This window comes from Antechinus flavipes, chromosome 2, assembly GCF_016432865.1.
Source record: "Antechinus flavipes isolate AdamAnt ecotype Samford, QLD, Australia chromosome 2, AdamAnt_v2, whole genome shotgun sequence".
Lineage (NCBI taxonomy): Eukaryota > Metazoa > Chordata > Mammalia > Dasyuromorphia > Dasyuridae > Antechinus > Antechinus flavipes.
Window position 1 is genome coordinate 272,821,969 of NC_067399.1, and position 25,817 is coordinate 272,847,785.

General features: G+C 44.1%; 3 protein-coding genes across 6 annotated transcripts in view; 1 reads left to right on the forward strand and 2 right to left on the reverse strand.

Moving 5' to 3' along the window:
* The window catches only part of PAK6 (p21 (RAC1) activated kinase 6), a 59,295-nt gene extending 52,371 nt beyond the window's left edge, over window positions 1–6,924 (forward strand). Inside the window, 3 exon segments of the mRNA XM_051977069.1 lie at window positions 48–173; window positions 1,099–1,233; window positions 5,313–6,924. Coding sequence (XP_051833029.1) covers window positions 48–173; window positions 1,099–1,233; window positions 5,313–5,480 — 429 coding nt within the window. The 3' untranslated portion in view covers window positions 5,481–6,924.
* Window positions 6,925–10,972: 4,048 nt separating this feature from the next.
* On the reverse strand, window positions 10,973–15,366 carry ANKRD63 (ankyrin repeat domain 63). The gene has a single exon (XM_051977070.1). It carries the CDS (start codon window positions 14,460–14,462, stop codon window positions 13,305–13,307), a length of 1,158 nt encoding a protein of 385 aa, XP_051833030.1. The 5' UTR covers window positions 14,463–15,366; the 3' UTR covers window positions 10,973–13,304.
* An 8,434-nt stretch (window positions 15,367–23,800) lies between these two features.
* The window catches only part of PLCB2 (phospholipase C beta 2), a 39,556-nt gene continuing 37,539 nt past the window's right edge, over window positions 23,801–25,817 (reverse strand). For all 4 annotated transcript variants that reach the window (XM_051977074.1, XM_051977073.1, XM_051977071.1 and 1 more), the window contains one exon: window positions 23,801–25,076. In XM_051977074.1, coding sequence (XP_051833034.1) covers window positions 24,876–25,076 — 201 coding nt within the window. In that variant the 3' untranslated portion in view covers window positions 23,801–24,875. The remainder of the gene's footprint in view (window positions 25,077–25,817) is intronic.

Here is a 25,817-nt window from a genome sequence, read left to right on the forward strand (position 1 = left end):
CTCATCCCCTGACTTGCTCTTTCTCTCTTCTCCCTCTCCTTTACCAGGTGAAACTCTCAGACTTTGGATTCTGTGCCCAGATCAGCAAAGATGTTCCCAAAAGGAAGTCCCTAGTTGGCACTCCCTACTGGATGGCACCAGAGGTGATCTCAAGGTCTCCCTACACAACTGAGGTAACTTTTCACATTATTTTCTTCAATGGACATAGCTTTGATGGGGACTTTTTTCTGCACCTGAGAAGTCTCTCAACTCACTGTCTTTCCACACTTTCCCTCATATTTTGTTCTACTTGCCCCTGCTCTAATTTTGACTTCCTCTTGAATGTATTGGCCATAGAATGTCCTTTGTCCCCCCATCTGAAATCTCTACTTTTCCTATCGCTATAGCCATCACCCAATGCCTGCCTTGAGGCAAGATGGAATAGTGGATAGGACTTTGGACTTAGAGTTGGGAAAACTCGAATTCAAATCCTGCTTTATACACTTCCAAACTATGTGACCTTCAGCAAGTCATCTCTAAATTTGTGATCTTCATCCATTCCTCTTCATTGTTTCTTATTGCTCACTCTAGAATTTGGCTGCTCTCTCATGGTTAATTATCTATTTTTGCTAACTTGCTTTTTAAAAATAAACGTATTATTTATTTTTAATATTCATTTAAAAATATTTTGAGTTCTGAATTCTCTTCCTCCATCCAAGCCCTACCCCACCACCCATTATGAAAGCAAGTAATAGGATATCAATTATTCATGTGAAATCATGAAGACCCTATTTCCATATTAACCATCTCTTGGTATTTTAGCTAAAATGGAAGAGATATGTAAGGCAAAAGTGCTTTCTCCTTCTCCATGTTGGCTTAGTTTTCAGGAGGTCTGAATTAGTCCAGAGGTCCTCTCTTCCCTGGGGGTCAAGTTTAGGACTCTTTATATGGTAGTCACCTAGATATAGGTAAATGACTGATCAAATGACTATGAAATTGGTCAGTGAAGAGAATAAAGTCTGTCCTGAGTCAGCTTCTTGCCATCCCTAACCTAGCGAGTCACTAAGAACAGAGAGAGCTGGCACAGGAGAGTCACTGATACTCATTCTATTTTTACAGGTGGATATCTGGTCTCTGGGCATTATGGTGATTGAGATGGTGGATGGGGAGCCCCCATACTTCAGTGACTCTCCAGTGCAAGCTATGAAAAGGCTCCGGGACAGCCCCCCACCCAAACTGAAAAACTCTCACAAGGTCAGTAAATCCATAGGTTTTGTTCCATATAACTCCCAAGGTTATGTTCCATATAACTTGTTCTGCCTCTACAGGGGGAGAACCCAGAGTCTCAGAGACAGAGTTAGCCCTCTGGGCATAGAAACCAGAGAGTTTGGATTGACCTGAAAAGATATTCCTCTACAGACATTCTTAATCCACAAAAATTCAAGACCCTTGGGTTGGACCACCTCCCCTAATTTTCTTTCTACATCAGGCCTCATAGAAGCATCACCTGACTTACTTAGACTCTGGAGTTATTAAAATGTCAGGGTCCTAGGATGACTAAGGAAAGAAACCAAGCAAGTAAAAGGTAGGAGATACAAAACCCAGGAAAAGTAATCTGATTTGTACAAAGAGAAATGTAGAAAAGGACTGGTCTGAGTGAGGGTGAATGAATTCTGCATGTGGAGTTAGAAGAAATGAATTCAAATTCTACATCATCTATCCGTATCAACTTGGATGAATGATTTTACCTCAAGAGACCTTAATTTTGTCACCTGTAAACAAAGACATCTTTGATTTCTAAGGTTTCTTCTATCTCAAGAGTCGCCCATCTTTAGGGAGTGGAGATTTATGCATATGGCCAAATATTTTCAGAGTTCCTTTGTCACAGTGCGATGGTTCTCAGTGTACCATCAAATCGGAACCTAATATCATTGTTAATATCTAAGCCATGGTCTTCTCCCTCCCCAAAAAAGTTTTAACCCAATAAAAGCAAATGAAATGTCCGAATGGGTAAGAAAACAAAACTCGGAAATTTGCTGCATGCAAGAAATGTGCCCCCAAACCCAGATCTTTTTTGTGCTAATATCAATCAGTCATTTATACCTGTTCAGCTAGAAGGAAATGACTGCAATGCTATACTGACATCTGGTGGCCAGAAGAAGAAATGTCAAAGCTTATAACTAAACTACAATTAAAAGAAATGAATTGGAGGGAAGTTGGGGAGGAGGGGGAGGCGCGGGGTGCTACCAAGTAGAGTTGGCTTTGTCCTGGGAATACCAAGATAGAAGCATTATCTTCTAAGACAATTGATCCCATAGTATTTCTTAGTTCTTGGATTTACCCATTGCGTACCTCCAGGACTTTGCAGTAGGGTTCAGATAGCTCAAAACAATCCTCTCCTCTAGGAGTTAAGAGGTTTAATTTTATGAGGTACCATACCTCTGCCCTAGATTGGGTGATATTAATTTCTCACGTGTGTATCATGTTTTATGTTTTCCCAAACACTTTTCACTACTCTATCATTTCGTCCTTACCAAAATCTTGTGAAATTAGCGTACGTATTGTATTCTTCCCATTTTATAGTGCAAGAAAGAGATAAAGAGACAGAGAAAGACAGCCAGAGACAGAGAGCCTTGAGAGCTTACCTACCATACCCAGGACCAAAAAGGGATGTAGTGGTGGATTCAGGTCTGGAAATTAGGTCTACTGTTCCTTTATAGTGTCCTTTCCACTATACCATAACATTTCTAAATAGTAGATAAAATCTTGGATTGGAGTCAAACCTGGATTCAGATCTCACTTCAGATATTTGATTATTTTCCACTTGGCCAATTTTATCTTTTTAAATAATAGCCTTTTGTTTTCAAAATACATGCAAAGATAATTTTCAACATTCAGTCTTGTAATACCTCCTATTCTGATTTTTTTCTTCCTTTTTTCCTACCTTCTCCCCTAGACAGCAGTAATCCAATAAATATTAAATACATATGCAGTTCTTCTATACGTATTTCCACAATTATCATGCTGCTCAAGAAAAATCAGATCAAAAAGAAAAAAATGAGAAAAGAAAACAAAAAACAAACAAGAAAATTGGTGAAAATACTATGAGTGATGCACACTCAGTCCCCACAATCCTCTCTCTGGGTGTAGATGGCTCTCTCCATCACAAGTCTATTAAAATTGGCCTGAATCAACTCATTGTTGAAAAAAGCCACATCCATAAGAATTGGATCATTGTTGCTTGTGTACAGTGTTTTCTTGGTTCTACTCACTTCACACAGCATCGGTTCCTGTAAGTCTCTCCAGGCCTCTCTGAAATCATCCTTCTGGTCATTTCTTATAGAACAATAATTCTCCATAACATTTCTATGCCATAACTTATTCAGTCATTCTCCAACAAATGGGCAGCCACTCTTCCAGTTTCTTGCTACCATGAAAAGGGCTGCTACAAACATTTTTGCACATGTGGGTCCTTTTCCCATTTTTATGATCTCTTTGGGATACAGGCCCAGTAGAGACACTGCTGGATCAAAGGGTATGCATAGTTTGATAGCTCTTTGGGCATAGTTTCATATAACTCTCCAGAATGGTTGGATCAGTTTACAGTTCCACTAACAATGTATTAATGTCCCAGTTTTCCCACATCCCCTCCAACATTTACCATTATCTTTTCCTGTCATCTTAGCCAATCTGACAGGTGTATAGTGGTACCTCAGAGTTGTCTTAATTTACATTTCTCTGATCAATAGTGATTTAGAGCATCTTATCATATTACTACAAATGGTTTTAATTTCTTCTTCTGGTAGTTGCTTATATTCTTTGAGCATTTATCAGTTGGAGAATGGCTGATGACTTTGTACAGCCTACTCTCACTTCAATCCAATTCACTTGCAAATCATGGTATTACCTTCCTGATGTCATGGTCCTCTTCAAGAATGAAGGGCAACAATGACAGTAAACAACAGCAACAAAGGACAAACACACAATGACAGTCTCTGTCAAGCAGTGGGATGGCTGTGTCTCCCTCTGGGGATAAAGAAGATAGTAACCCAGATTTTCATAGCTCCAGATTTCTTGGTTGTGTATTTAGCAAAGAGCTCAACATTTTCCCTCAAATTGTCCCATTACCCAGAAGATATTGTAATGTCTGAATATAGATAGGAATTCTACCCTTCTTGAAATCTGTTTTTTCTGAAGATTGTATCTTATAATCAGTCTTCATATAGGCTGAGTAGTTCTTGACATTCAATAAATGCTAAGTATAATAAAGATGGAGACGTCAGTGAATTGTTTATTTGACTTGAGGGGAAAAGCAAAAGAAAAGATGTAAGATTGTAGCTCTAGACATAGAATGGAACTTAGAAGTCATCTAGTCCATATCCTCCCCGCCCACCCACCCCCGTTTTACAAGTTAAGAAACGAGTCTAAATTTTAGTTAATTTTTTTAAGGTTTCCCAGATAGTGACAGAGATGGGATTTGAACCCAGGCGTTCTGGCTCCAGTCATTGTTCTTAATTGTGCCAAAGCAGATCAAGAAGGTTCTAACCCTGCCAGAGAAATATTTCAAACACTTCAAATAAATGTGTATCCAATAATTTTTGTGTGATTTTTTTTTTTGTGAGTATCATTTTAAGTATGCAGCCTATAGTCAAAACAATATGGTAATCTAAATAAACTACTGGGTTTTTGGCAGTAAGCCTAAGAAACAAGGAAGCAGAGATTGTCAAGCTATGTCTCGATAAGGAAGACAAATTACTAAAAACTGAATGGAAAATATTTTGAAGGGAAGGGAAGAATCATTTATATAGCTCCCTACTATGTGTCTGGCACTGTGCTAAACACTTTACAAACATTATCTCATTTCATTTTCACAACAACCCTGGGAGGTAAATGCTATTATTATTCTCATTTTACAATTGGAGAAACTGAGGCAAATGAGACTGAAATTGCCTAGTCATGCATTTAATTAGTATCTGAGATTATCCATCGCACCACCCGCTGTCTGAAAAATAGATTCATTTGGCCAGTAACACTGAAGCCTGAAATATCCTCATTCCAACATCAAGGAAGATGGTACCAGGAGGCAAGAGAATCTCTCTCATACAGGAACATAGCCCCCTTGACCTAGCCCTGGCACAGTGGTAAATACAATGATTGGGGTCATAGGACTTAGGTTCAAATCCTACCTTTGTCACTTAATCATTGTCTGACATTGGACAAGTCACTTAATTTCCCTAAACTTTGGCTTCTTCATTTGTGGTTTCCGAGTCCCTCTTTCTTCTTGGTCTACCACTGTACACCTGTACTTTACAGACCTTTCTCACTCTCTACAGGCCTCCCCAGTGCTTCGAGACTTCCTGGAGAGGATGCTGATTCGAGACCCCCTGGATCGAGCTACTGCCCAGGAGCTGCTGGACCATCCCTTCCTGCTGCAGACAGGGCTTCCCGAGTGTTTGGTGCCTCTGATTCAGCTCTACCGAAAGCGCACCTCTACCTGCTGAGCCGACTAAAAGTGTCCATCTGCCTCCTGGGGTTCTGCTGGCCTAGGGATGCGGGATAGAGGAAGCACCAGCAGCCTTCCAGGCAGGCTAGGAACAGTGCCTGCATCATCTCAGTATTTTCTCCAAAGACTGAATGTGAAATGATCCCCCACCCCCCCAGTCCCATGTGCCAACTAGGACTTCTCCCCTTGGTTCCCCTCTCTCTCTCCCAAGAGAGACACTAGTTGCCTTTGGGATTACTGAGACAACTCTAGGCAGGATGACATTTTGGGAATTCTCCAATACGCATCCAATTCTTTGTACAGAACTGTTTTCGAGGAACCCCGAAGACCAGAATAGTCTTGTACAAGCCAATTATAACTCGGGGATTTAAGAGCATTGCATCAATACCATGTGCTCTAGTCCACCAAACATGAATTCTATGTGTCAATGGGAGGAGCTCAGTTTTATTACTCCCTTTTGTGCCCAACTTACTTGGGGATAGAGGGTGAGGAAAGGCATGGAGATCCTACCTAAATCTGTTTTCTGGTTCTGCATACATCCTCCCCTATAATCCGGGTGCTGCTCTGGCTTTGGGCCAGACATAGAATTGACCTTCAGCTAAAAACAAGCTATTTTCACTGGGAAACTTTGTCTCAGGAGAGTATGTCTTCTGGGACAAAGGGATGACTCCCTCTAAGAGTTAGAGGAAGTATTCAGGGAGCTTTTGGCTCTGGTTAGATCCCAAAGCCAGGATCAATAATGTCAGCCCATCCTCATTCCCAAATAATTTAGTTCCTAAGGGACTCATTCATCTTTGCCTCCCATCCTCTAAGTCCAAACCAGGTCTCTGGCACATCTGTATTTAAGTCTAGTGGAGATCTTTTGGGATCCTTTCAGAAGTTTGTCCTATTTCTGGAAGACCCTCAGGCTTCAGAAGCCCAGAGCCAGAAATAGGCAGAAAGCAATGGTCAGGTAACTGGAACTTAGTTTTACCTGTGAATTTCACAAATGGAACCCTTTTCCCCACTCCATCAGATACTCAAATCACCATGGTTCAAGGCCTTTAAGGTCTAGTTTCCTCACCTCAAGAAGATCATCATAGGGGTGAGATTCTCAGCATAATTTATTTTCATCTGCTTCCTTAGGCACTTCTATTCAATTTAACAAATACTAATGCAGTACTTCTATGCCTAGCTCACAGTACAGGCAAGGAGCTCCCAACATCAGAGCTGTTGAAGGCAGGGATCTCAAAGAAACAGTTTTGTCGGATTCCTTCCCCAACCAGAAGGGATTTTCTGATTCCAGTATTTCCCCCAAACCTGCTTTTGAGCAAGATGACAAAGTTTGTTTGTTTGTTTTTAAGGTCAGAATTGGAAACTGATCATCCTTCCTAGAGAACTTTTTGTGAATTGTTTGCACTTGTTTCCTGTTTTAAATTAAAATAGGTGTTCTTAAGTTCAAAGCTTGTCTTCTTTCCATTTTCCCAGAGAGTCAAACTGAACTGTTTATCAGGCTGCCCAGGAGCAGTCAGAGGTAAGAGAGAAAACATACAGTGTTCCCTTTTCAGAATGACTGGTTTTCCTTTTCTCAGAAAAGCTTTATCATTTAATGTGGATCTGAAATCTGACAGAGGGAAACAATGTGACTAGCTTGCCTCAGGACCCCTGGGAGAAGAGAACTATATAGATGGCTTTCCCCTAAGTAGTCAAGTCTCAGGTTGAAAGCTGATATAAGAAAGTGAATTTCCCATCTCTGGTAGGTAGTTCTATACTGGTTAACCCTGGCCATTTTAGACATTCAATATAAGATCTACTACAGCTAGAAGAGCAACTATGGGAAATCATGCTGTCATTTCTCTTCCTGTTGTGGTCTGAAGCCGTTTCCATCAAATTAGGTTAATTTAAGAGAAAGGCTCAGCTATCAAGACATAATGAAAGAAGCTAAGAGTCTTTCTTCAAATCCTCTAAAACTGTATTAGGTAGCTCAGTGGGTTCAAGAAAATCTGTGTTCAAATCCAGCCTTAGATACTAACCCTGGGACCTCCCCCCCACCCCACCCCTGAGGTATTTCCCGTTCATGCAGAATCAACACCAGAGATGTATTCATCAGAGAGCTATGTTCTCTCTCCAAAAGTAACAAGGGAATTCCTTTGAACCTCTGCCTCAGTTTCCTCATCTGCAAAATGGGGCACAGAATATTTGAGAAGTGCTTAGCACCATGCCCAGCACACAGTAAATGCTATATAAATTTTTATCCTCATCATCGTCATTACTAGTGTGATGACTCAGCAAGTAGGTCACCCGGTGGATAGAGCACTGGGCCTGGAATGAGGAAGACCCAACCAAATTAAAGTTCAGTCTCAGACACAAGCTGTGGGACCCTGAACCAATCAACCTATGTCTCAGAATCCTGTGTAAAGTGGGGATAACAATAGAACCTATACTGGAGAATTGTCATAAGGATCAAATGAGAATATATTTGTAAATATATGCCAATGCTTGGCAGACAATAAGTGCTGTATGATAGTTATTGTCTTTGTTAACATTGTTATTATTGTCTGAGTGGTCATGGACAAATTATTAACCTTTCTAGCTCTTGGATGTTTCTCCAAGTTTATTTTATAATTTTATAGGCTTATAGATTGAGAGCTGTAAGAGACCTTTCAGGCCATCCAATCCAGTTCCCTTAATCAATCAGGAAACTAAGATCCTGAAAGATTGATTTACCCAAGTCATACTATGCTTGAGGCAGGATTCAAATCCAGGTTTTCCTAATTTGAGTTTTAGATGGCCTTCAACACTGATTGGAGGGTGTTTTACTTTGGGATATTGACAAGAGCAAAAGAATAAAGTCAGTGGATTCAGAGAAACCTAACAGGTCAGTTATGCAGAATATAACAAAGAATTGAACTCTGTTCCTGTCCTGATATTTCACCTTTTGCAAATATCTAGAGATATTTCCTCATCTGTAAGTTATTTTACCTTTTGGAAGTATCTAGAGATTTCCTCATGTGTACAATCAGTCGGACTTTTTATTACTTATTTTTTATTACTTATTACTAACTTTTAAGGTTCCTTCTAGCAATAAAATTGTCATAAATTGATTTTCCCCACTGACATTTCACAGGCACCAAACAGATATTACAGGGGTCCTCAAACTACGGCCCGCGGGCCAGATGCGGCAGCTGAGGACAATTATCCCCCTCCCCCAGGGCTATGAAGTTTATTTAAAGGCCCACAGAACAAAGTTTTTGTTTTTGCTATAGTCCGGCCCTCCAACAGTCTGAGGGACAGTGAACTGGCCCCCTATTTAAAAAGTTTGAGGACCCCTGGAAGGGTAAGAGTGGAGTAAACCCTCCTTTTCCCTCCACCTTCGGTCAGCTCCATCCCCACCATCCCACCCCCAACCTTAGCCCTGAGTTTGCCTCGTTGTGAGGTCATTCTGAATCAACACCGGAAGAGTGTTAAGAGAGCTGCTTTGTCTCTCCAAAAGTAACAAGGAAATTCATTTGTAACTGCTAAGCCAAAGAGAATGAAACAGCCCAATCTCCTCAAGTGAATAATACTGGATTTATTAACTATTATTCTGAATAATCTTTCTACAAAACAGCCTCTTCTTCCAAAAGAATATGGATGAGTCACTTAGCCCCACAGACAGATCAATACCTAGAACCACTTTGGGACCAGGGATTTGGTTTAGTTTACAATGAAAACAGTGTAGTTTGGAAAGCAACACATTTTAGGGGAAGCTACCTGCCTACATTGGGCCAAGTAGCTTGGGAATGATGCCCTGAAGGAGAGAGGGTAAGGGAGATGATCTGCCTCCATTCTGGAAACCTTGACCTGCAGAGAGGAGAGATTCTGGATTCCAAATTGTGGTGACCTTGACAAGTTCCAAGCAAGGCTATGCCTTAGCACAAAGCTATAGGAAAAGCAAGCCAGCCGTAGATGTTGCACAAGTAAGACACACAAGTCGACCCCACAGAATTATGTATACACAGGAAAAACCTGCTGTGGTTTTTGAGAAATATCACTTTCATCAATCAATCTCTCAGCAACTCTGAACTAGCAGGCAACCAAGGCCAAGGTTACATTTGACCCAAAAGCTACATGTCCGCTATGCTGGGAAAGATTGGGTCAGCTTCTGGGACAGTGCACTTGCCTGAGCTTAATTGTGGTTTAAAGATGAGACAAAAAAAATTATATTCTTGCACGAAATATGAAAATTAAACAGTCAAAAAGGGAGCAGTTTAGCAAGCAAGTAGCAGAAGGAAGCAGTTTGCAGTTGAGCTGTGTGGTTCATCCACCCCCTGAAACTATTCTGAGATAGAATCAGGGTCTGAAAAGAAGCTGGCAAAATTTGGGGGGAAAAGAAGGGAGAGCGGCTGGAGACCCCAATTTTAGAGGAGGGAGTTGAGCGGAAAGCTATATTTTCCAACTTGAAATTCTCTGGCAATTGAAGCTAATATTTTAGAAGTTATAGAGGAGGGCAATTTTTGCAGTAGGAGAATAAGAAAAATCGGAAGCAGGAAATGTTACACACAATGTTCCTGAAGTCCTGTCAAAGGTTCTGTGCTCCCAACCCAATCCCCCCTCCCAGATAGATTAGTTAGAGGGACTTATTTGAGCCCTCATTTCACCACAACAGAATGTTCAAGTAGCTGAATGACACACCCCTTTCCCAAGAATAGGAAAAAAAAAAAAAAAAGGATTCATAGACATTAAGACATCCAAGGCTTAAGGGATGGGGAAAATATCCATGGAGTGGATCAAGAGCTTAATTCAAATCTTTGTCCAGTCATGTACTCAGTCATATGTAACCTCAGGCAAGTCACTTTAGTTTCCTTAGCTGTAAAATGAAGGCGATTAGACTAAATGACTGTTAAGGTCCTTTCTGGCTCTGCCTCTGTGTATGATCAATCCTTTAAAATGTTTAACCAGATTGAAACCTCGAGACCAAGCTGAGAAAGGAACATGACGCCACTAGGGGGAATCAAAGATCAAATCCTGAGTGGGACCAGGTAGGACGGAATAAGGTTAGGTACCACCATCTTGGAGACAGACAGTAGCCTGTGGTTGGGCTGGTTTGGGGATCAAAGCAAATAGTATTTGAGGTGTGAAGAGCCTTCTTTCTGGAAAGTAGACCCCATTCTCTGCCTCCAAGGGTCACTGGAGTACAAGGGCCAGGTGTGGGGAGGGAGGGGGAGGGGGAGAAGGGAAATAGGATTCCAGGAAAGCATTGGACCAATACAGAAAAGATAGCTCCTCACTCTCTTTCCTCTGCTGGTTCAGAGTGAGATATCTGGATCTCCTTTCCTTCCACATGGCACTTCTTCTTGATAAGAGTTATCCACTTCAGAAACTCTGGGGTGAAAAATTCTCATATTCCACCAGGAGCACAGATTTCTAAAAATCCCAACCCAAGGATGGAGGTTGTATTCCCCAATTTGTACTCAGAAAAAGACCTTGCCACCCTCATCCACCCCCACCCACCCACCCACAAATCTTTTTCATCAGCCTGGTAGCAAAAATTCCATAGCAAAGTCTCTCTGGAAGGCCTTGAGCCTCCACAGGGTCCTAGCGCCAGCCTATACACAGGCACACTAGTCTAGGCTAACAAAAAGAGAGGGGGAAGAGTGAGGGAGGAGGGAGAGGGAGGAGGAATAAGGAGGGAAGAAAAGAGAAAGAACCTTTTAACCACCTCTTGGCAGTTGCTTCTGACTCACTAATCTGTCGGTAATGGGGCTGAAATTGGACCACGTCCCACGGGGGTGGTGATGAAGTGGGGGGTCAGAATGGCATAACCAGTAGGTTTCCTGTGGGGTTCAACTCCTAGCATCCGTCATCGCTCTGCCCTCCATCTACAGCCCAGCTAGAAGCTGCAGACTTTTTAGCAGCTCCCTTCCAGCTCTTGCGGGAGTTTGATGTAATTTAAACGGGGACCTGCAGTTAGTGTGGGCTCCCAGCTTCACTGCTTCTTAGTTTAACATCACAAACACTTCAGTCAATTATCTCCCTCGCGGAGCTTCTATTTAGAGAGACATTGTCAAGGTTCTTAAACCTCAAATCAAGCCTGCTGCTTTCTGCTAGATATACAAAGCCTCCAAATGGGAGTTATTTGAAAGTGAAGGGAAAAATTAATCAAAGCCTTGCAACCCCATATCTAAAGCACAAACTGATAGGAACACCTTCTGTGCAGGTGGTGAGAGAGGGGGAGTTTGGGGCACAGGGGCGGAAGAACACTAAGGAAACATTTTCCTTTTAAGCATCTTAGAAATAAGTGGAAATAGTGAAGTGGAAGATTTGGGGAAATGGGAGTATAAAAGGCATGTTAACTATTAGAAATCTTTGGATTCCATTATCTCAAAAATTCAATTCAAACCCAGTGAAAACTGGGAAAGGTTTAGTTGTTTCCTCCTGATGGATTGTTCAGTAGCTAGATTGTGGATGTTTGGGGGGAATAGAGCAAAAAAAGTTTGGGAAGGTATTCAGGTATTCAAGACAGTCTGGTGTTATGATAGTCCCCTCACCCCCACCCAGGGAAATCAAACCTTGGGAAGGACTAGACCCAGTCTACCCTAGAAAACGGGGCACTGGGCTTGAAGTCAGGGACACCTAAATTCAGAACTCACTTCAGATACTTATTATCTATTCGTGAATAAACCACTTAATCATTGTGTCTCTGTTTCTTCCTCTGTAAAATGAAAAGGTTGGAGTTGATGGCTTCTAAGGTCCCTACCACTTCTAAATCTGTTCCTATGGTATAAAGAACGTTAGAGGACAATAGCAAAAATTCCTAACTAGGTGTTTTTCATTCATGGCTAACTGCTTTTGGGGGAAAATACCCTTTCATAATCATTAAAGACATAGAGTTCTCCCCTCTCAAATACTCATAATAAGTGACAGAATTCAGGTAGAAGCCTTTTATCCTGCAGGTCTCTGGACATTCCCTTCCCTTTTGTTCTCCCCTTGCCTGGCACTGGGGCACCTCACTATTGGTGCAGGGAGAGAAAGGACTGTCACAGACCTACCTGGATCAAGCTTGCAAATACCTGTGTCAGATGTCTGCCTGCACTCGGAGAAAGCATTCTCCCAATCTCTCAAGATGCTGTGGTTGCAGCACAGAAAATGTACTGGCATTTCTAACCGTTTGCATAAATGAAACTTAAAGGTTAGGGAGCCAGCAAGGTGTAAAGGGAAACACATTGGATTAAGGAATAGAAAGCCTTAGGTTTGATTTCTGACTCTTTCACTACCTGTATGACTTGGGAGAGTCATTTAATTTCTTCTGGATCCTGGTTTTTCATTTATGAAAAGAACAGACTGGAACAAATGCTCCCTAAGATTTTTTTTTTTCAAATTTAACTGTCATTGATTCTAGATCTCACTAACAGGCTAAGACCCTCAAAGTTTACTACACCTTCAGGTTAATGTAGACCGTGGGCCCTGAGTCTGTTGGTACCAGTTTTTCTTCTCCTTGCTTTTAGTGCAAAGGGAAGAAAAGGAAAGGGAAGAGTTGGCCCACTGGATGGAGGTGAAAAATCTAAACAAAATGGAAAAGTGGGCAGGGACAGGGTTGAGTGGGGGGAACAATGGGGCGTGGGAGGAAGGGAAACTATAGTGCAAGCCCCTCAGAGGGACTTAGAGGCCATGGCCTCTCTGATGGATGACTAGGGTAGAGAAGCAGACCTGGGAGTTACAGGAAGTTTGGATGGCCCTATAAGGAGGAGAGCAACTCTGGCCTTTGAGAGGATGAACAGGGAAAAGGAACTGGGTTGTTTTATGGATCCAGCACAGGAGAATTTGGGTTTGGGGAATTTTGGTGAAGTGCCCTGGAGCCTCTTCACCGCTGGGCTTGCAAGACCACTGCGTCTGCCTCGGTGCCCCCCTGCCAAGGGGTCTGCTGGCCAGGCAGAGTGAGGGGCAGCGAGTCAAGCTCCTGCTCCAGCCCACCGTCTGACCCTTGCGCCTCCCCCACTAGGCTGGGGATGTCCGGCGCAGTAGAACGGCGGCGCAGACCGAGACGGCCTCTCCCAGGACCGCCCTCGGGATGGGGAGTAAGCCCACCAGGAGCCTTGATTAGGGCTAGAGCCTTGCCTTCCAATAGCTCCTGCGAGCGCCACCTCCCTGTGCCCGAGGCCTGAGGGGAATTCGGACGGGGGAGCTGAGCTGCTGCCCGGACCCGCGCAGCCTCCTCCTCGGTCACTGAGCCTAGAGCCAAGCTCATGCTGCGGCCAAATTCGGGCCGCTCGTTGCCAAACGATCTCTGTCGGCCCGAACCTTTGCCCCCGGGGCCTGTCTCGCCCCCATGGCCTCCAGCTGCCCGAGCGAAGCGGGCCAGAAGGGGCCGCGGAAGGCGGCGAGGGCTAGGCCGGCGACGCTCGGGGCTGGGCGCAGCACTGGGCCGGCCTGGGGGACTGTCCGACGTAGAGCCCCGGGCGCGGGCGGCCGCCGCAGCGGCGGCGCGACCCCAGGGCCCCGTGAGCGCTTGGACACAAGGCCCGTGGCCTCTGGCGGCCGCGAGCTGCAAAGCTGTGAGGCCCGCGCGGTTAGTGCGGTCGAGGCGCAAACCAAGGCGGCGGAAAGAGCGCACCAGGAATTCGAGCACAGCGCCGTGGCCACACGCGGCGGCCCACATCACTGGGCTATTCCCCGCCGAATCGGCCGCCTCTGGGTCGCCGCTGTACTGCACCAGCAGCTGCACCGCGTCCAGGTGACCTCGCTCGCAGGCCAGGCTCAGTGCCGTGCGGCCCCGCTCGTCTCGCAGGTTCACGGCCGCGCCCTGTTCCAGCAACAACCGTACGAAGCGGGATCTGAGCGTGGGGTCGGGCAACCCCACAGCCACCATGAGCGGCGTGCGTCCCTGCTCCGCCCGACAATCAATGATGCTACGGTCCAAGGCATCCAGGACAAAACGCGCCAGGTGCACCTTGCCAGCTTGCATCGCCTCCAAAAAAGTACGAGTGCCCGCCCGAGGGCACAGATCCTTTGGCTTCAACATACCCTTGGTCCCTTGCTTGGCCTTGGCGCTTGAGGAGGTGGGTTCCGCGCCCCGGAGCTACTCCGGAGTCTCAGTTAGAAATGTTCAAGGTACCGCTGGGCCTCGGGCCTGCTGCTGGTGCTCCACGCGTGGGTGGGCTTGGCCCAGAGCTGGTGCTCCTGCGCTTGGGACTTGCCAATCAGATGTCCAAGGACTCCTGTCGCAGGTCCTGGGTTTCCCACAAAGCTGAAGATTTTTTCTGGGGTTCCTGTTGCTTGCTTTTCTGTTTTTGAGGGGGATCCCTTGCTCCTCACTGGTCTCGGACTCCTTTTCTACGCTCTCTACTTCTCTGGCTCCCGGACTTCACGCGTGAATATTTCTGCTCCACGCTGCTCTCACAGCCAGTACCTGGCTGTCCTCTAGAAGGTAACCACAGGTCCCGGGCTCCCCTATTTGGGGTTCCCCGCTACTTTTCCTGTCCCCAGGTGTTTCCCAATCCCATACCTGGGGCCCTCTCGCAGCTATTCAGGTGATCGCGTCTACCGTTTCAGCCTCCCTAGCTTCCCTGCTGAAACAACGGAGGAGGCAATGGGATCTCTTCCAAAGCTGGTGGGGAGCGCTGCTCCTCAGGCTGCTGGCGCCGCCGCTGCTCTTCCTCCCACTCGTGGGGGGGTGGAGGGGGGTGGAGAGGGAAGCCGCACTGGGGCTCCTGTTACTTAGGGGATTAATTGGCTCAAGAGCAGTCGAAGTCACCCCGCCAGGAATCCGGGTTTTACAGTCTCGGGAGTAAGGATAGAGTCGGACTCTCCATAGTAAAGTCTCCTCTGGAACTCTAGGAGGGTTCCAGGACGGGGAGCGGCGCCCAGCGCCCCACTGGGGGAATCAGAGCCGAGAATCGACTCCTCCTATCTCCGCCGGGGCTGAGACGGCGGCTGTGAAACCGGGGGCGGGGGGCGGGTGCTGCTCGTGGGGGGCCACTGGCACTGAGCAGCTCCAATCCCAGATTCCAGAGTCTCAGCCCCTCTGCCTGCACTGCACGGCGCCTGAGTCCCACCCCCTCACGCTCCTTGCCTGCCCCCTCCGAGGGCCTGGGGGTGGGGAGGGGTACAACTCAGACATCTCAAACGGCGAGATCCATCCTCCAGACTGAGAAGAGCAGGAGAGCGCCACCCAACACCCCAGTATTGGAAAGACTAGGAGAGTGACCCGTTTGTCGGCAACTGAGTCACCAAAGGGGAAGAGTCATTTCTCTAGGATTGGGTTCGTTTGTAACAGGTTAGAGTTAGAACTGAAAAGAGCTGAGAGACTTGAGGCTGTTCGGGGAGGGTATAGTTGAGAAAAAGAATAAAGGTGTAATATTCAGTGCGCCTGCCGAGCGCTCCGCCAGAGTCGTCGACAGACATCTCCACACACGCATATACTCACAAGCTCCCCAGTACACGAAAACTAACACTCATGAACACATACGGTTTTCTTCGGCACACGTTGAAGGGCGAGCGCATGTACACACACACACACACACACACACAGACACACACACATACACACACACGACTGAATTCTGCAGCCTTCAACACCTTCAGCCTGAACACCCCCAGCCCTCCCCCGCACAGACTCTCTTCAGGCTGCAGGAGGAGACAAGGAAGATGCCTCCTCTTTCTTTGCGCACATTAGCTGCTCTGGGTTTCTCCCAAGCTTCTGGAGTCCTGCATTTTAATCTCTGCTTTTCACATTATATAGAAAGAGGGTCTTGGAGGTAAGGAAGCAGGACAGCATCCATAGGTGATTCAGTCAAGGAAAATATATCCAGAACTACCGGTTTCCGTCCCCCTCTCACTCCATTCTCCCGATTGAACGAAGAAACAGTCCTTCTCCAAGCTCAAATAACTTCTTGAATCTTCCTCCTCTCTCTCCCGAACCCCAGCCTTGGTCTGGGAAAGAGACTGCGGAAGGAAACAGGGAAGGGAGGGAGGGAGATGGGAGTGAGTTGAAGGTAAGGGAGGATGCAATAGAGACTTTAAGCATTGCTTCCTTCTATAAAGACCATTAACCTTTCAGAAATTCGCTCTATGATCCCAAACCTTCTCCCAGAACACATTTCCCCTCAGGAAAACTGGAAAAGGGAAAGTGTAGAACAGAGTTATCCCACTCTCAAACAAAGTTCGGTCCAGTTGGGAAGATTTGGCAGCCTGCAGAAGTGACAAAGGACAAGGTCCCTGACTCCTGAGAGATTATTATTTATTGGGGGATAACTGTGGGCAACTAGGTGGCAAAGTGGGGGTCCAGAGTCAGAAAAATCCTGATCTCACACTAGTCTCTCACACTTACTAGCTGTGTGACTCTAGGCAAGTCACTTAGTCCTGTTTGCCTCAGTTTCCTTACCTTAAAATGAGTTAGAGAAGAAAATGGCAACTCACTCCAATATCTGTGGCCCCAAAAAGGGGTCACAAAGGATGGGACATAACTGAACTATTTGAACAACAATGAGGGGGAGATAACTATACAAATAAGTATAGAGGTGTAGAGAGGTAATGGACAGGTTCTTTCTTACCTGTCCTCAGGGAATTTATGGATTAGGTGAGGAGATAAGACATATAGAGAGACAAAGGGGACTAATAATCTAAATATCAAATGAGAGGATAGATGTTAATAGAGGCTAAGGGAAAGAAAAAATACTGGTGGGCACAGGTGGTGGGAAAAGTCTAAAAGAGATTGGAATCCAAACTATATAGGGTCTTAAAGGATAAAAGGGATTTGGATAAGTGGAAAACAGTAGGGAAAGAAAAAAAAACATTGGCTCAAGAATCAGAAGATGGCAATTCAAACCACCTACCTGTGTTGAGAAATTGGACAAGACACAGCCTCATTGGCCTTCTTCCTCATCTGAAAATAAAAGGGATGTTCTAGATGGCCTTTATTCCGTTTCACTTTTTATACTATATGAAAGCTATGAAAGCTTTCCAGACAAATGGAGGAACCAGAGGAAGGATGATGAAACCCAAAGCATCTTCTTGTTCAGTTAGGTCCAATTCTTCATGAGCCTGTGGACCAAACTGTCCATGGTTTTCTTGGCAAAGATACTGGAATGGTTTGCCATTTTCTTCTTCAGTAGATTGAGGCAACAGAGGCAAATAGCCCAGAGTCACAGCTAGTCACAGGCTGTATTTGAACTTCAGGCCCAAAACTCTATCAACTGAGCCATCTATTTACTTGAGGCATCATAGGATGGCAATAATAAAACCAGTTAAGACTGTGGCTGACATGCCAGGGAGGTAAGGGAAGTATGAAATTCCTGCTCATAATATGGTTTGGACTTAAAGAAAATGTGTGATAAAATGGGAGCTCAAAGTTTCCTATTTTTCATATAGAATTTCAGTATTACAATCACCAAACATTTGGAAATCCCACAACATAAAGAAATGCTCCCCAACTCTTCTATTTTGGCAGAAGGTAAAACTCCCATATGCATGTGAATTCATCTCATTCAAATTGATAAACATTTTTGAAGCACTTACTCCAAACAGGATAGATACTATGTCCAGTATACAAAGATGAAGTCAGAAATGATCCCTGCACTGAAAGAAATTACATTCAGATAGGGAGATAAGTCATATATGACATATTGTGGTTTATGTGGAAATATGGCTTGTGAGTAGATTTCATATTTGTATAATGAATATCATCTTTCTTGCCTTCTCAATGAGAAGAGAAGGAAGATAGAGGGAGAGAGAGAAATTGGAACTAAAAATAAAAATAAAAAGACAAGGTATAGTCCTCTACCCCCAACCCCACATATGGTCATTTAACATGACCATTATAAAATTTAAATGAAGTGTGAAGAAAAGAGCCAAAATACCTCAAAAATTTTACTTCAAAATAAGGTTATCAAATGTGGTAAGCTTGGAACCTGTGTTGGACCTCTAAACCTGACTACCTCTGTAATTTTGGACAAGTCATTTACCCTCACTGTGTCTCAGTTTTCTCATCTATAAATTGAAGGGGTTGAGTTGGATGGCATCTGGGGATCCTAAGAAAAGAAGAGAGTTCAATAGGAGATAGATGGCAGGGGAAAGGTCTTTTTCAAGCATAGGGGAAGGCATGAGAAGAGTCAAAGAGACAAGAATGGTGAAATATACTTCTAAGAAGGTAGACTAAAGCCAAATTTTGAAATCTTCCTATGCCAGACTTTGCATTTTATGTTTGCACACTATGTTTGCACTTTATTCAGGAAGTAAATGGGGGAATCACTTTGAGCTTTGGGGCAATTATGCACAGTTGCAGAGAATCCATTTTTCTCTATTCCTCCCCACCTTACCCAGAGTTTCATTTTCATTGTACCAACTCAACTTCCTCTTCAACTGTACCAGTCTTTACAGTAGAGTATGGGCTGGCCTACATGAGGCCTTTTCCAATTCTGGGAGTTTATGATTTAGTAACACAGTAATCTTCAGATCACAGTGTTCCATGATATTCCAAGCCTCTTACCTCCACCATCATTACTCAGAATAGTATCCTGGAAATAGACCCCAGGGCTCTGTGTTATGTGACTGGCTTAGCCTGGTAGGATAAAAGGTGTGCCTATATGCCAGAGGTTTCCTTAGTCACTATATATTTCTCAGCATAGCAATGCAAGCTGTTTCTGGAGACCGGGGGGTAGCTTTTTGGCAAATCTCAGGTATGGGACTCTGAGAAATCTCTGCAGTGAGCTCTGATCAGAAATGAGCTCACTCTCCATCCCCTTCTCATCTACACTCAAAGTAAAACTAAAGTTCTGAGTTCAGCTCCTGACTCTCCATCCATCTTTTTTTCTTCCTTGTGTCTCAAACCCTAACTCTGACCTTAATGTAAAATAATCCAATTCTTCTTGAGTTTGAGCAAGGGGATCAAATTGGGCTGCAGAAGGGACCTTAAAGGTTTAGTCCATTCTCCTCAATTTTGAGAATAGGACACTGAGACATAAAAACCTTTCCAAGGTCATGAAAATAGGAAGAGAATGAATGTCTTTGTTTAGAACTATAGGAAATATATATTTGATTTCCAGTGTGGATGGCAAAGAAGGAAGAAAAAAGTCCAATGGATTTCCCCTGAACTCCATGGTCCTCCTCTATTTAATGAACTATATATAGAGTTAGAACAGGAAAATCATATACCCAACCTATTCATTTTACAGATTGGTAAAGTGAGATCCAGTGAATTGTTTACACCATATATGTAGTAGAAGATACACTGGGTCTCTGGCAGTTCTAACCTACTCGGTTATATATATTTAGAGTTAGAGGAGGAAAACATCTTGGAAGTCATCCAGGCCAAGCCCCCCATTTTATAGGTGAGGAAATCAGGATCTAGAGAATGAAAGTCATTTTTCCTAGCATCACAAATGTAGTCAATGGCAAAATAGGATTTGAATCTAGGTCCTGTGATTCCAAAGCCAAACTTCCCTTGAACTATATTGTTAAGCCTTTGGTACGCCTTCTTGCTCTTTAAGGAACTGCTTGGTTTTCTATTCTCATTACCTGGACATGTATGCAAGCAAAACCTTGGAGAAGTGGCAGATTCTAAGATCTTACCCTAAGTTCTGACTGAAGAAATTATCAGGCCCCTTTTGTTAAGAGGGGCCCAGTGCTATCCATCCCTCTGGCAGTGCTACCATCCAGAAAGGCCAAGGCCTTTGGAGCCGGCTGCTCTGACTTCCCTGTGGGTACATTCTGAACCAAGAAGAAATAGCAGAGCTGAAAAAAGCTGAGACTTTAGCACAAAGCAGAGGAGAAGCACAAACAGCCGGAATTAGAAGCTGTCGCTTAAGGGAGAAGAACGCTGACAAGGAGACAGAGCCTCAGGAGAAGTAGCTCCCCTTCCCCCTCCTTCTTCCATCACACTCCAGGCTCCCAGCCCTACCCCACCTCAGCCTCTTGGTTCCCCCTATCCCTGCTCCTCAGTCAGGGGGAAAGACAAAGGCTTTCCAGAAGAGAGCAGCCTCTCTGAATGCCCAGCCTCCCCCCCCTCAATCCAGCCCCCTCAACCTGTCATGCTGCATTAGCTAGGGAGGGTCAGACCTGGGCCTTTGTAGCACATAGATGAGAGATCTGCAGAACAAGTCTGGTGGGGAGAGGCTGAGTCATCAGGGACCACTTTGATTTCTTAATCAGCAACAGGACTCCAGAAAGGGAGTGAGGAGCTTTCTTTTGCTTCAAAAGGGGAAACTGAGAGACATGGAGCAGGGGAGGGAATAGCTTGTCTTTTCCTAATCAATAAGCAAGAAATGAAACTTAAGGGTCTTGAACTCCATTATCCTGCTACCACCAGTCTCCTGCTTCTGATGCCCCTGGGAAACACCTTCCCCATCTCTTTCTCTTATCTTTCCCTGCAATCCAATGAAGACTAAATATGCTAAATGGTGCAAACAAGTGGCATGATCCTAAAATGGCCACTAGAAAATAAGAAAGTAGATAACTCCCTTCATTCCCCAAAGAAATTGCCTAATGGCCTTACCCTGTGGAGAGAAGGCCCTTCCTTACAGAAGCTAATCCAACCTCTGCTGTAAAAGTGGCTGTCTAGATCTAGCTTTAGTCATTGTCATAGCCTGGGCTAAAGAAACCAGAATACCTCAGAGAGGAAAAGATAAGACAGCCTTTCCCCAATTCCTCTACCCAACCTCCTTTTCCCAGCATCTTTAGACAGTTTGAGTCAGAAACTGGAAGATATTCTGATTCAATGCCATCCTGGCCTCTTACTCTGACACAGCCCCACATGCCTAGATCCCTGTTGGAATTCTTACCATCCTGCTCCCTTGAGCACCAGGAAATAAAATTAAGGTTTCTATCTATGTACAGAGGCTGGCTTCAAGAAAGGATGCTGGATTTTTGAAAGGAAGGGTAAAAGAAAAAAGAATGCCATAAAAAGGAATTGCTCCTGCTGCTGGAGGACAGAGCTGAGAGATGTAGCTGCTCTGAGGTAGATCATGGATGAATTTAGTGCTTGAGGCAGGACCTTCTCTCCTTGCTGGGGGGAGAAAGGAAGAGAAATGGCACAGGTAATTAATCCACTGAATCCTGTATAGTTTTAGATCCAGAAAGGACCTTTGATGTTGCTGTCCAGTTGTTTCAATCTTGTCTGACTTTTTGTGACCCCATCTGGAATTTTCTTGGCAGAGATATTAGGGTAGTTAGTTTTTCCTTCTGCAGATCTTTTTACAGATGAGGAAGCTGAGGCAGATGGGGCTAAATGCCCTGCCTAGGGTCACACAGCTAATAAGTGTCCAAGGCCAGATTTTAACTCAAGAAGATGAGTTCTTGACTCCAAGCCCAACACTCTATCCACTTCAACACCTAGCTGTCCTTAAGGAATCTTAGGGGACCTCTAGTCCCAACCCTACCCTCTGTCTCTTGAACTTTCAAGTTGAAGAAACTAAGAAACAGCATATTAAGTCACTTGCCCTGGATTACATAGGAAAATGACAGAGTTAAAATTTGAACCCAGGTCCTCTGACTCCAGATCCAGAGTTCTTTCTATCACATCAAAGCTGTCTATTAGCTGCAGCACTGATTTCATTAAGCCTGGATTATAGAGATGCATATTCCCAGACAGTCAGGCAGGCAGTCAGTAAATAGTAAGTGTGCCACTAAGTGATAGTAAGTTCTTATTGTATTCCACTAAGTAACAGTAAAGCACTTATTATGTGCCACTAAGTAACAGTGTTCACTGTGTGCCACTAAGTGACAGTAAAGCACTTACTGTGTGCCACTAAGTAATAGTAAGTGTTTACTGTATGTTTCTTGGAAATACAAAGAAAAGCAAAAGACAGTTCTTGCTTTCAAGGAGCTCACAATCTTATCTATTCCATTTCCTAAAGGCACACTGCTAACTCCCTTATGAGGGAGAGGCAAGTAACAAACAGTCATGTACAAACAAACAACAATAAATTGAAGATAACCAACAGCAGGAAGGTACCAATCTGAGTCAGGAGATGCCAGTATTATGTTCAAAGAACAATGTCACTGGATTGAAGAGTCTAGATAAGTGCAGCCAAGTTGGCAGTATCCCTGAGACCAAGGCCCCTGGAGGATGCCCCTTGTTTGTGTACTTTCCTGTACCCCAGGTGTTGCCAGCTGATGGCATCCTCTGTGACTGGAAGCCAAGAAAACAACTGCTTCCTGGCATTCCCCACACTGGAGATAAGCTCTCCCCAATCAGACCAAGAGAGCTCAGAATAGCACAAGGCTCTCAGAGGAAGATGGAGCGAGTGACAGCTCACAGCAACCATCATGGGAAGTGGAAATTGCTGAGGTTCTCATCACTCCTTAGGATGAGACCTTTATGGGTTGGGTAATTCATCAGTCAGGATTAATCTGATGGCAAGGATGCAAAATCAGAAGAGCTGAGCTCATATTTAAGGTTGCTTTTGGGGAAGTCAGTTTCTGCTCCTCAGTTTCATCTAAGAGGTTGGTATGATTCAGGAGGATCATTGATGAAAGAATGCTATCCATCTGCCAAAAAGGTAATATACAGAGTAAGATGGTTTTAGATACTGCTAATATGGGAATCTTGTTTTGCTTAACTATAGTTTGTTGCAAAGGCTTTTGCTTTTGCTTTTTTTCCCAGTGGGGAAAGGGGTAGTGGCAGAGAAAAAAAAATGAATGCTTGGTCACAGGAAAACTTTTAAAATTCATTAATAAAAAACCAGGAGGTTGATATCATTGATTTCTAATGTTCCTTCCAGATCTTTTGATGCTATGATTAGTATATGCCCTCATGAGAAAATAAGGTCCTGAGGGAATTGGTTAGAAAAATGGTAATTAGAACAGAGAAGGCAAATTATAATGAGGAAGGGACATGGAAGTACTAGAAAAATTGTGTCCATTTTCTAGTTGTTTCTTGGATGTACTTCTTGAGGGAAGAATTGGTTTCACACATAGGTTAAAAGAGTGATTGCCTACAGCAACATTCATGGTATGATTTGAAGGGTGGAAATAGCTGAAATTCTCACTATTAACATCATCCCTTTATTGGCTTGGATAAAGCATTGACAGAGATTTTTTCCTGTTGTATTTTTGTGAAAACATTTGGGGGGGAGAAAGTAAATTTGCTTCCTAACCCAAAGAAAAGACGCTGCCTGCAGGATAACTATCAATACTGTCCCCAGGGAGAGGCCCTGGCAGAGACGGTGGGAAGAGCCCTTCTCTTCTCCCTAAGAAAGGGATTCTTGGGAGTAGCCATAGTTCTTAGAGCTGTAAGACATAACTTGAGGTTTTAGGGTAGAGTGAAGAAGTGGGGAGAGTTTATCTTTTATCGGAACATTCCAGTCCACCTCACAATTGAGTCATCATCCTACTGGCTCTTTGATCTAGAAAAGAATCTCAGGCTTTAGTAGATAATAGCAGTCTTTAATGGAATCAAAAAGAAAACAAATAATAAATAATCTGAAATGATATGGGACAGAGAGTGACTCTTCCTCCCCAACCTTGCCTGACCACGAATGATTTTGCCCATCCCTCAGAAGCAGTTTCCTCTAATGGAGATTGTGGGGGTGAAGAGAGAGAAACCTTTGTCCATAGGCAAGAAGAAAGGATGGAGAGAGGTTGAGAGAAAGGGAGGAGAGTGCAGAATGAATAGACAAGTCAAGGGAAAGGATGAGATAATCCTAAAATCTTATAGTTAGTTATCTCCAGGACAAGGGAGGTGAGGAGGGAAGGATGATCCAAGTACTGGATGAGCTCTAGACATTGGGGTTTCTTGAATCATTCATCTACCCCCTCACTGCTATCTCTTAGACTGTTTTCTGGATCCTAAAGAAAAAAAGGGGCCAGGAAAGGGAGGATACTCCTCCTGAGTCATCCTCTCTCAGTAGGTGATAAGGAGGAAGGGACATCTGATCCTTCTATCCTGGGAAGAACCCTTAATCTGAAACAGTTCCAAGCCAGGAAAAATTCAATACATTTTAAGGTTGTAGATTCTGGGTTCACCTAGCAGGGAAGATCTATCCAGAGCCCAGAACTGGAAGGAATAATCCTGGATTTTCCTTGAGAATTGATGGCAGTAGAAGAGAACTAATTTGGATAAGGGGCAAAGACAAATAAAAGCACTTCAATTAACACCAGCACAATTAATCACAGAGGCTGGCTCTTCTGACAGATCCCAAGATCCATCCAGGTCAAAAATGTTCTTTTTCCCAGTCCTGACCAGTGCTGACTCCTAAGGGACTGTCCTCAAACTGCACCCCACCCTTTCTGCCTCTTGATCTTTGTCCCAGAGAGTTGAATGTCAGAAATTGAAGATGGGCCTGTTACAGCCCCCACTTCCCTCTGGCTAGTATGTACTCTGGACTCCTTTTATGTTAAAGGAACATGGGCAGGTATCTCAGTGAGACAACAGGGTGTGAGGCCTATTTCCTAGCTGAAGCCCTGCCTCATCCCAGAATAGGAGGGGAGAACTTTAGACTTAGAGACGGCTATCTAGCTGGGAAGAAGCTTCGGTTGAGCAAGATGCCTCCTCTGAAGTTTCCTCTATAGCACTGGGTGTCTCCAACTTCTTGTCTTGGTCATCTTGGGGGAAACTGAGGCAGCATCTCACTGCCTCCTTCACCTTAGCTTCCAGGCCTTTCATCTGTTCCTCATATTCAGACAGTGCCTCTTGCTGGAACTATAGGGACAACATAGAGCAGACACTAGATCAGAGAGAGAGAGTGGTCAGATGCCCCAGCTTTTCACTTTGCTTTCTTCCCATCACCATACACTCAGACTCCAACAATGGAATAAGACAAGTCTCAGCCTGTTATGACCTCCCATAGGACTAAAGGTGCTATGGCACCTTGCACAGCTTTTGGAAACAGGAAGAGGAGAATTGAGTCATCTTTCTACTGGCCCCTTGATCTAGAACAGAATCAGTAAATAATACTGGTCTTTAATGGAGTCAAAACACAAATTGTAGAGAAGATTTCACTGAATGGATGTGGAAGAAAGGAAAAAGAACCAATAAAACAATATACATATAACCAAAATGGTACCAGGAAAATCACACGAATAAAAATAAATAAATAAAATAAAATAAAAGGAAAACCACACTAAAGAAATCATTGGTTTAATGACCAATCTTAACTTCAGAAGACTAATGATAGAGTGGGGACTATAGGTGTGGAATGAAGCATATCTTCTTAGATAAGATCCACTCAGATAATTTGGTTTGCATAATTGTACTCTCTTGTTTGTCTACTGAGAGAGGGGTGGGTGTGAGGAGATTACCCCAATGTAAAAAAACTTGTTTCCAAGAATACTAATGGCTATAATCTGTTTAACATGAAGTCCAAAGCCCCAGAACTTTTCCCTGAGTGTACTAAAACAAGATTATAGGGCACCTGAGCTAAGACCACTGAAATTAAAGCTT

Coding starts and splice junctions, on each gene's coding strand:
- ANKRD63 (XM_051977070.1), bottom strand. CDS start 14,462: ATGTTGAAGCCAAAGGATCTGTGCCCTCGGGCGGGCACTCGTACTTTT.